The sequence below is a fragment of the Haemaphysalis longicornis genome, unplaced genomic scaffold (assembly GCF_048455015.1).
Source record: "Haemaphysalis longicornis isolate Haplotype H1 unplaced genomic scaffold, Haemaphysalis longicornis Haplotype H1 scaffold_147, whole genome shotgun sequence".
In the NCBI taxonomy this organism is placed as follows: domain Eukaryota; kingdom Metazoa; phylum Arthropoda; class Arachnida; order Ixodida; family Ixodidae; genus Haemaphysalis; species Haemaphysalis longicornis.
This window is the reverse complement of record NW_027526253.1, coordinates 549,295-560,766: the sequence shown is the minus strand read 5'-3', so window position 1 is coordinate 560,766 and position 11,472 is coordinate 549,295. Positions and strand designations below refer to the sequence as shown.

General features: G+C 50.1%; 1 protein-coding gene across 1 annotated transcript in view; it reads left to right on the top strand.

Annotated features, from left to right (window-relative positions):
* LOC144165688 (speract receptor-like) overlaps nt 1–11,472 on the top strand; it is a 110,812-nt gene continuing 99,340 nt past the window's right edge. The window contains 3 exon segments of the mRNA XM_077695496.1: nt 1–16; nt 4,331–4,506; nt 9,480–9,615. Coding sequence (XP_077551622.1) covers nt 1–16; nt 4,331–4,506; nt 9,480–9,615 — 328 coding nt within the window.

Here is an 11,472-nt window from a genome sequence, read left to right as displayed (position 1 = left end):
ATGTCTAGGGTCATGTGTGGGCATATTTGTAATTTTCGGTCAAAACATTGTTTTCAGAAAAGTGCGCATTTTTTATGTGCTATTGCAAAAATCAAGCGGCAATGTATTTTCAACCAATGGAACGCTGAAAATACCACTTAAGTAGTGACATATTACTGCAAATATGCCTAAGGGTTTCTTTTCGCAGAACAATGTTGACAAGTATTAAGTGCATTTCTAGATTTAATGGTTTGGTATAGTTTTGCCTACACGGACGTATCGGTCAAGAATTCCTTTAACTTTTATCCGGGCGGCTGAATCGCAGGAGAGAAAGACCGACAGACAGACAGACAGACCGACAAACCGATCAAAATGTTCACATTTAAGTAGCCCAAGAAATACTTTTGTCTAAAACATTTTACATTAACCAAGACACGTCATGTCCCTCCTGATAAAGCAGCAAGGCCACGGCGATGCAAGGAACGAGCTTCTTTACGAACCAGTAATAGGCGATTCAAATGCAGAACATCTTAAAAACAGAGCACCATTACTTCGCAGTACAAACAAGGGTATTCTACAACACAAAGCTCGGCACAAACCTTCAAAAACTCCTTGCGTTACTTTGTTACCAGGCGGAATAACGAAGTACTCTAAGGGCACTCGAATAGGTAACACAAGGTATGTGTGGTTTGTCTGCCACCCACCCTATGTCAATGATTACAGAGTGCCCTCACTCGCCCTCCAGGGACAGGAGGCTCTAAAGCTTGGAAGCACTTCCGGGCTATTCACCAAACGATTTGTGGTCTGTGTTTTTGATACCAGTGCTTAGGCAGTTGCGACAAAACAGGATGGAAAAAACGGTGAACAGGCGCCGTTTTCAGGCTACGAAAAGTATGCATGGTAACACCACGAGAAGCGAGACAAACCAACAACAGGTGGGCAACGAGGGTAACAGAGTTGATACCGAGAGGCAGGACTAGAAGAAGGGGAAGGCCATCAACTCGACGGAGGGATGAAAAGACAAAATTCAGAGGCGAAGAATGGACTCGAGCAGCACAGGACAGGAGTGGTTGGAGGTCAACGAGAGGCCTTCGTCCTGCAGTGGACCTGAGTAGGCTGTTGATGATGATGATGATCAAACAGACCAATTGTAACAATGCAAAGGCCTGCATCTCTATGTTTTCAGAAGGCTATCTGTCTCGGAACATTCCTTATCTTGCTGTCTGTACAGTGGTTGTCATGTAAACAACAAGCCAGCCATATCTAGAAAGCGCTCGCGCTGCAAGCGTCGGCGACAGAAGCGGCCAGCTCGAACCTGAGAGTTCTGCTGTGGCTGCATCTGAATTACCTCATTCCAAGATAGCAAATGCATCACAAGTATGTAAAAGTGCATTACAAACCAACCAACGAGTGCGCCATCTATTGTGCCCTACTGAATACAATATTCCTGTAAAATATCCATGTACTGTACAATACCCCTGTCAAACGTGCAAACTTAAGTGCAATTACGTTGAGTGTAGTATTTGCTTAAAATGTTACTTGAGCACAGTTTACTTGAGCACTTGAGCACAGTCAGGCGGCAAGCGAGAACATTGGCCAAAGTACACACTTGGGGACAAATGTGCTCCCAGAACGCACTTTTACCCGGCCCATCTTGCCCGAGTAAGTAGTCTCGTCAGCAGAATCCAACAATTGCGAAAACCAAAATGACACAGTGGGTGTGCTCAGAGAATAGTAAAAATTTTAAGTGCTAATTATGAATTTATTTCTGCTTTATTTTGACAAAAACGGAAATGGAAATGAAGAACAAAATCGCGGGCCGTCTCCACTAACTTCAAACCTGGGGAGGGGCAAAGCATGCAGTGTATAAGTGTATTCTTGGCGCCTTGGCGTTTGTGCCAACGGAGATGAAACCGTTGGAAGGTCGAGGTACACAGCTTTGCTGTAAAAGTCTCTTGTCTTTGAAGCACGAAGCTCTCTAGCGTGAGGTGTAAACGGGGTTCGGTGTTTTTTTTTTGAGTACGCGTTGCGAAGCGCTCTAGCGTGAGGAGTAAACAAGTCTCCCAGTGTTTTTGGTATGCATTACGTTCTAGTGCGAAGCATAAACAAGTTTCCCAGTGTTTTAGTACCGTGACTACGTACATGAGACGACAATTACGACGATGACAGAAGACGCCAACAGCCCCAGCCCCTAAGGGGCTTCGCCCCTAAAACAATCTTCCACTCAACAACTATACCAGTCAGTGTAAGGCTGTTGCTTGCTTTATGACAGCCATTTTCTCCAATGTTTGCACACAAACGGTTTGCTGTGGCCTTGTTGTTGTGTACTGCTTTTACTTTTTGTATTAAAAATAAGACTCTGACAATTTACATTTCATGTATGTCACTATTCAGTGTACAGTGCACAACAGAAAGATGACTGCTGCTGCTCAGTCACTGTCCGAACCATGTTTTTGTTGACCCAAACCAAGCACGGAATGCTCTGTCACATGAGCTGTGTAGTGCTGAACTTTTGCTTTATACGAAATTATTTTGCTTTCTCGCCCAATGCAACAAACTGTGTAAAGCACAGAGTTGTAGTGTGCACTTTGTTTCCTGTACAGCCATGAACAAAAGAAATGCAAACAGGCAAATACAAACCAAAGCATGCAAAACCGAAAAATACTGTTCATGGAGGTCAAATGTGAATGTGAATGTTTTATTTCAGACAACCAAAAAGAATTACAAGGGAGATGTTGCCGAGTAAACATCGTAATGAACACAATAACGGTGCGGCATTGATACATTTCTAAAGCCACATATCCCAAGTTTGTTATCGAAATAAATCCACGTGTCCATTTGACTTGTGTGGAAAGAAATCGCAGTTTGTATGTTCTCATTTATATTTTCATGTTCGCGTTTCATTTGTAGATGACTGTGTACATCCCTTGGAAACACGGCAGTGACCGCAAATAACCCGAATTCATAGAACTTAAGAGGAGGGCCGAACGCAAATAAGTGAGACAACCGATGTCAAGTTCTGCCAAAATACCACAGAGTATAAAGCTTGTGGCTGGGTGGCTTCTTCACCGCTGTGGCTTGGCGCTCAAACATCTCCACACTGCTTCATTATTATAGGTTGCGAAGCACAGCAGGTAAGACACAAAGCGTCTGCGAGAAAGCAGCATGCATTTGAGCCGACGTTCACACCAGCTGTCTCGCGAGTCAACTTTCAGCTGCGACAGTCCCGAAGGAAGCAATTTGCAAAACATTGGTCAACAGCTTTCCGTGGAGCCTGAACAGAGGGTTCGAGGTCAAACTGTAATACGACGGAGAGTTGGGCTCATTAGATTCTATCCGTGACAAAAACAACAGCAGACAGGACGAGAGAATAAAAAAAATAGAAACATAACACAGCACTTGTTGTGCCTTTTTAGTGTTTTCGTCATGTCTAGTTCGTGCGCCGTTTTTCAGCAGCCAAATTGGCCATGTAGTTATTCGCACAGGCATGTACGTGCTCGCATGCAAAAACGCACGACTGATAAGCGCATTCTTTCAGTTTGTCCGACGTGGCCGGCTGTGCAGTTTGTTGTCGTTCAAACATATGCTACGCGGTCGGCAACGCGCGCAGCGCATTATTATTCTTCACCATGACTTATCCACATACACTTTGTCAACACTGTTACTCACGCAATGAAGAAGGAGAATTTCAAGCAGATTACACCTATTTAGTTACATTTTGTGCCATATTTATACCAGCTGTCGCCACTGCCATCATAGCTAAGAGCACTTTGTTCAGTTGCAAGTGTCATTCATTCAGGGAGCCCTACTGGGTTTTTCAAAAGTACACTCAAATTTGCACGTTTGACACGCGAAGTACCATGCGAAACACTTTAGTGCAGAGTATAATGTACATAATTGAGCAGTTTCGATGGACCTAAACCTGAGTTCAGCACTGTAGGGTCTGCTGCATTCAAGCCCCTTTGCAAGGCATCATTAGCCACTAAGATACCACAAAGCTGCTCGAAACCAGTTTTTTTTTTCCTCAGACTGCTTTTACTACCCTACGAGAAACAGCAGCCGCGTTAAGGCCTCATGAAATTTTCACGAAGATGGCATCATAGACAGCTGGACCAAACACCATCAAAAGTTCACTATGTAGGCCACCTTACTTTTAATTTCCAAAATCAAGTCTTAAATTAGAACGGTCCGCGACCGTTCTAATTTAAGGTGCGTTCAAAGTAGCTGAGAATGAACCCGAACCGAAAAAGTTTCCATCATCGTTCACTCCTTGACTCGGAGCTGTTTGGGTTCAGTTTGCCGGCAAATGAAGCAGCTCGCGAACCAAACTTCCGTTTTCGCCTTCCCGAAGGCCTGTTCCGGGAGGAGGCGGACCCCGCCGTGGTGCGCGCCTTCCGCTCGTACCTGGGCATCGTGGGCTCGCCGGCCTCGGGATTCGAGGAGTTCGCCGTGGCCGTGAACGAATACATGCAGAGGCCGCCCTTCAACATCGTCAACGCTGCCGACACCATCGGGGGCCGGAAGAAGGTGCGACCCCCCTCGACCAAGTTGCTTTCGCTTTTGTTTGAGTGTGCAGCTGGAAGTTTTTGCACAATGTACCCCGTCTGAAACGAGCAACAAACCGAGATAACTACGTGTTCGGGCCAAACTATGTTTAAATGTTGATCGCACACACACACACACACACACAGATATATATATATATATATATATATATATATATATATATATATATATATATATATATATATATATATTTATATATTTATATTCTGATTCGCTATATGCATAGCGAGGGCCTCTGTTCTGGCAGTCTTGGTGCCATAGGGAGCTTAAGAGGGTTCAACGCTGGTTGACCACTCTCGACATGTCGTAGACACTCGAGTCACGGCGCGGGGATTAAAAAGAAGGTCCTCTTCACCCCGAGAAGTCACAGTGGCGCTGGCTACCACCGCCAAGCACAGGAAAAAAATTACATTGATATAAATACCCCAGAAAGCGGGAGGGGGGTGGGGGGGGGAATCGCCCCGCCGGTAGCGTAGTGGTTATCGCACCAGACCGGTATCCTGGAGGTCGTGGGTTCGGATCCCACCTGGCGGGCATTTTTTCTCCGCTTTCTTTCTTTCCAAATTCTTTATCTGTTTCAATGACCTATTTCAACCTCCCCTTTGCTCTCCGAGGTTTCCTTGACTGCCAACCCTTATTTCTGTGTTATATATATATATATATATATATATATTTAGATCAGCTGCTGGACACAACCGAAAAAAGATCGTTTAAAGCAAAGCTTTCTATGCCTCCCTGATTGTGATGGCGACGTTGCCCCCCAAAACGCACTGCACGAAAGCCAACTTTCTTTGACGATGATGATGATCGTAGGGGAAGTGAAAGATTGTTGAAAGGCGAAGCTTCCTCTGGTCGAAAGCCAATGAGTTCAAAGTCCAAAGTCAAAGACAAAATCCAAATCGTTACGTCCAAAACGGTTTGTAGGAAACCCAACTTACACCATGGGTGTCTACAAAGGCACGTCGAGCGCCTCGAAAGAAAAAAAACGCTTCTCGTGCTCGCAATCGAACCTGGATACCTCGCGTTGTGACGCCGACGTCTATCCTGTCGCGCTATTCGGACATGGTCGGAGCAGTTCGAATTTTAAACTTTGACTCAGATTGCGTTGTAGAAAGCTTCGTGTTTTAACCATCTTTTCTGTTAAGGAAGGGGCTGTGATGAATATTTCTTTCGGAAAACAATTTGTGACTGGAAAAGCGCGTGCTGATCTCTGAAGTAATGATGCTCCAGTGAAAACGAAGTTGAAGGCGATGGTGATAGTCCCGGAAAGCGAGGTTCCGTTCCCTCGTAGGTACAAGCCCGGCACTTCCTGCACGCACCTCGCGCCGTCTAGTGGTTCGCTTCCAACACTGCTTATATTGTTTTGAGAAACGTTAGAGAAGTTTAGATTCTTTGTCTCAGTATCCGACTGGGTAGAAACAAGGGCTCTGACGTGGACGTCCTGAGTTCGAGCCCCATCAGGACTAAAAGGTTTGCAAGGGGGATTTTTTTTATTATTACTTATTGTGCATTATTTTCGCGAGCAAGGGTGGTTTGGTGCATTATAAGTAGGTTTAGAGGTGGGGTGCGGCGTATCAACACGTTTAATTAACGTTCTGCATCGCACCGGAGGTGCGGGGCTTGTACGCATCACGGAACGGAATATCACTCCGGGGAAATCCGGTGTAATGTGACCGTGCAATTAAGCGAACTGCTAACTGGCTCCAAAATGAAGGAAGCCGATTACGTCACATGAGCAGGCAATTACGTCACGCCTGGTCAGCCGGACGAGCAGGCAACACGACGAAGTGAGCTCGTTCACAACCGCTATTTGCGGGCTTTCCCACAGCATCAGCCTTTATGCGTCAGTGCATGCTTTATGTATGTATTTATTGTACAATAGAAATAAAGGAAGGTCCACCAACAGGCGTAAATTGTCTCGCCTAGGGGCGGACACCGGAACGCCTGCTGGTGTAGGGGAGGTGGGATAGGGAGGAAAGAGTACATAGGAATTGGGGGATAGGGTAGAGGGCTTACATAAATACATAACACATGGGCAAGAATAAGAAGGGACATATATACAACGTTAGGTGAAGAAAAAAAAACACTAGACATATTGTAAGGCGCGCCTTACAATATAAATAAATATCAAAATACAGGATGCGAAGGTGTAGCAAAAAGGACACCTGCACACATACACACGCACACACACATACACACACAGGAAAGCTACACTAGCAGCTACACTTCACTGCAACCGGGACAGTTATGTGAAGTTGTAGCGTAGTGCGCTGTGGAGCCCAGAAGCACCCAGGCATGCTCCCAGGGCCTCGAGCACTTTGTCCCGCTCCTTGCACTGCCTGGGGGCCAAAGCAGTTCCTCGAGCGGCCGCACCCATCGGAGCACGGCCAGAAGCTCCGCCCGCCCTGCCGCAAACTTGGGGCACCCGTACAGTACATGCGGCAGGGACTGCACGGGTGCTCGGCAGTGAGTGCAGGAGGGACCGGCCACCCGCCCCAGACCTCCTTGTTCCGCTCTCGTCCACGCGCCCCCCACGCGGAGGCGCAGGACGGCCGAGCGCAGTCGACGAGGCAGGCGTGATACCCGCACAGGCGGCAGACCTCCTCCGACACGCAGCCGCGGGTCTGGGTGCCTGGTGCGGAGGTGTCGCTGGATGAGCAAGCGGGCGTTGTCCGCTGCCGCCTGGGCCACCATGTCCGAGGGAGGCAGCGCGTGTGCCCCGGCGACCATCTCGTCCGCCCGCTCGTTTCCGTCCAGCCCGATGTGGGCGGCGACCCACTGCAGGCACAGCCGAGTGCCCCGGTCCGCCAGCTGCGCCGATTTCTCCCGGATGCACCAACAGGGAGTGCGAGTCGCCGTCCTGTAGACGCGCTAGGGCCACCCTGGAGTCGCACAGCAGGGCACAGCGCTCGGGCAAGGGCTCTACCTCTAGCAGCAGGTCCAGGCCCAGTCCGACACCCACCAGCTCAGCTGTGGCCGAAGATGAGGCATAGGGCAGCCGCGCCTGCCGGGTGGCCTCACCCAGCACGGCGGCCGCTGCGGCCGACCCCTGCTGCTGCCGCACCGAGCCGTCCGTGTAAACAAGGGCGCGGCATTCTAGGCCGCCCAAGGCGGCGCCCCGTGTCAGCTGCAGTTGTCCGCAGGGGGGCGTCCGCCGCTTGCTGCGCAGACCTGAAATGTCCAGCCTCACGTCAGCTGTCAGAGCAGGAGCCGGGCCACCAGGTCGCGCATCCACGGGGGCCACCACCTCTTCGTAGAGCGCGAGCATGCGCCCCATGTGCGAGCGGTGGTAGCCCCTCAGTCGCTGCTGCAGCGGGCCGCCCCCCTCGGCGCACCGCAGCCGGTCAATTGGACCAAGCGCCCGATGGTCAGCCGTCATCTCGAGGGTCCACGCCCCCGCCTTGGCCAGCGTCTTCTCGCACGGCGAGCTCTGGGGCAGGCCGAGGCAAGCGCGGACCCCCTTGCGGTGATCCCTTTCCAGATGCCGCCAGGTCGGTTTCCGCAGGTTCACCAGCGACACCGCATACATGAGGAGACCCACAGCGGAGGCATTGTACAGCCGGAGAGCCGTCCGCTGCGAGCAGCCGCTGTCCCGGGCCACCATCTTGTGCACTGCCGTGGTGGCCAGCTGCGCCCTGGCTCGGAGCTCCTTGGCTGCCTGCCGGACGTTCAGCCGGTGGTCCAGGGTGAGCCCCAGGTACCGCACCCTGGTCTTCCACTGGAGCTCCTCACCACCGATGGTAAGGCGCCGGGTCCATCCACGGGCGGCGGTGTCTGGATGCACCAGCATGACAAATTTGTCGCCGACAGCTGTAGGCCGACGCCCGCCAGCTTGGCCCGGACTGCATCCATGGCCGCCTGCAGTTGCCGCACAATGGCTCGGCCCTGACCCAGAGGGAAGTCAAAATTTTTAACACGAAAGTGTTTAATGACCGGGTACACCAAGACCTGACCGGCGTCATATCCGTCACGGAAATGACGTCGCCAGAAGAGGTTCCATTGACGCGGCTGCGCGTGGATTCGAGCCACGAACTCTCTCGTCGCAACAGGAGGTACGCAGAGCTCTGCCCACTGCGCTACGAATTGATTGATTGATTGTAGGGTTTAACGCGACGACGCAACGCAGGCGATGAGGCGCGCCGTAGTGGAGGGCTCAGGATTAGTTTTGACCACCTGGGGATCTTTAACGTGCGCCGAAATCTCGTACACACGGGCGTTTTTGCTTTTTGCCTCCATCAGAAAAGCGGCCGCCGCGGCCGGGAATCGAACCCGCGACCTCGTGCTCAGCAGCGCAACGCCTTAGTGCGCTACGAATTCAAGAGCAAATAAGTCTACGAACGCGCCTAATATCTATCGCACTACTTTCTTCATTCAGATGCCGTCTTGAAAATGATGCCGTCTAGGAGAAGTAAAGCGAAGTAGTTCATCATAACACTAATGAGCGCCGACAGTTGACGCCTCGATGCCAGCGTCTTCGTGTACGTGGGACGCTGGTGAATTGAGACACCCTCCGCCACCTACTGCTTTCGGCTTCAATTCCGTTTCGTTCGCATGGTTTTCAAGGAGCTGTGGTTTCAGTCGCGTGAATCCAGTACCTAACATTGATGCGTCTAGCAGTGCCAAACCGACGTAATATGAATAGCAATGTGCAAGTTTGTATGGATGCACAATAAATGCTCCTGTGAAGGGACATTTCACTTTCGGGTTTTGCCAATTCTTATGAAAGAAGCATCAACCACATTTTTTTTTATATTTCCAGTCGTGTCTTATAGCCACGACGTATGGCATTTTCACGAAATTTTCAGTGAACGCAATAACCTCGTTGTTCCTTTTGCGCACAAGTGACACTAACTATGGCGCATTGTTTTTGTTTTGCCTCAGCTTCTTTTTTTTCCCCTCCGGGTGCATCTAAAACGCGCGCCACTACAATGCAGATCCCGTCGGAAGGGGCCTACCTGTACGACGCCGTGATGGTGTACGCGAGGGCCCTCAACGCGTGCCTAGCGCACGGCGGTGACTTGCGCAACGGAAAGCACCTCTTCGAGCACATGCGGGGACGATCCTACCAAAGTGCGTATACGGTGACATCGCAAGATTAGGCTCAAAGGGGCCGTGATGACAAAACGTTAAAAAGACTATATTTTCCCGAGAATAATACCAATTTTATCGCAAACAGTGTCAGACAAATAGGGATATATTAACGAAAGCAGATGCGGCAGTGGCAACTTCCGAGCCACTTTCCGCTGACTCCTCTCTGACGTCATAGAATATTGTTCGCGCAATCGGCGGCCGCCGACCTATAGGCCACTAGGACTGTGCGACGAACCTCTAGTTCCGTTTGGTCGTATAGCTTGAGTGCTAACACAACGCTTCGTTTTTAGTGCTGGGGCGGTATTCCCGTGTTTTGTCCCTTTTGTGTCCCTTTCAAAATTGTCCCTTTTGAGCGAGCCCTGATTGGCTAAAATCAAACAACCGGAAGTGACGTAACGCAAGCGCAACTGCCAACGCCCACTGCTTAACCGGAAGTGCGTCACGATGAAAGGGACTCAAAAGGGACGTTTTCAAAAGGGACAGTTACGAGAATACCGCCCCTGGCCTCTATTTTAACAGCGGAGCTGTTGTTACTCGCCGTAAGTTCGCCGTTTCAGGAAAAAAATACTAAGAAAATGGCGAGCGCTCGTGAGCGCATGCCTCGCGGCGACCGCCAAGCCAGCGCAGCGGCTGTAGCAAAAAAAAAAAACACACGAGAAAAAACTTTAGCGCTGTCGTCAAGCGCTACTGCTCATGTGAAAAAAAAACAGCGCTAATGCTAAAGATGAAAATGGCGCTAAAGATGAAAAGACAGCCTGCTTGGCAGAGGTCACCGCGGCCCCCGCATTCGCACTCTTTCGACGCCATTATGGATATGTGGAGACAGGGCTACGAGTGTGCCAGTCTTTCCCTAGACGACTGCAGACCTCGCCACCCGCTGCCTCGAGTCGATGACAAAGAGCTGGTAGAAGTCTATACAATGCTGAGGATGACTTGTCATCCACCACTCGCCGCGAAGAAGACGGCGACTTCTTCGATGCATATGTGACGACAATTACTAGCACCGCAACTAGGCAAATACCGTAATTACCCGATTCTAACGCGCACCTTTTTTCCGGAAAAATAGGTCGAAAAATCGCATGCGCGTTAGAATCGGATACGAAACCGAAACTGCCGAAACAACGGAAATTTCGTCTCGCCCATCGCCATCTCAAGATGGCGCCAAAGCTTTTAGCAACAATTTTTCGGACGCAGGAAGCATAGACGCCCAGGCTTTTCTATCGGCGTTCACACAAATCGTCAAATCGTTCCACTTGCGCACTTGATAACAGCAATGGCAGCAGCGGCTCTCGCGCGTTCAAAACGAGTGGTCGGCTGAAGCGTGCGCCTCTGGAGAAGTTCGCAGGATGGGCGTGCGAGGCGTGGGCCACGATCCCATCGACAATGGTTGAACGTTCGTTATGAAGTGTGGCATCGCGAACGCGCTGGACGGCACCGAGTACGAGATGTTGTGGTCAGCGGAGAGCGACGAGGAGGGAGATGGGTGAGATTACTTCGAGAAATAAATCGCCTGTTTATCTCGCATTTGTTTTCCTTGCTCACAAAGTTCCGTGCGCGTTACAATCGGAAGTGCAAGTTTTTTCGGTTTTTTTGCCGGGAAAATAGGGTGCGCGTTAGAATCGGGTAATTACGGTAATTGGCGATGATACTGAAACTTAACTATGTGAACGGCAATGTTCACCTACAACAGCTTCGCCATTCAGGGAGTGCAAGCTGCCCTGAATATTGGGGCTCTTCGATTTACAGTCCAGGAGTCACCGCGGACTCCCCGAGAAGCAGTCCGGCATTCGATTTTCCCATGCATTCCTATGGCTTCGGGGAATCCTCGGACTACCC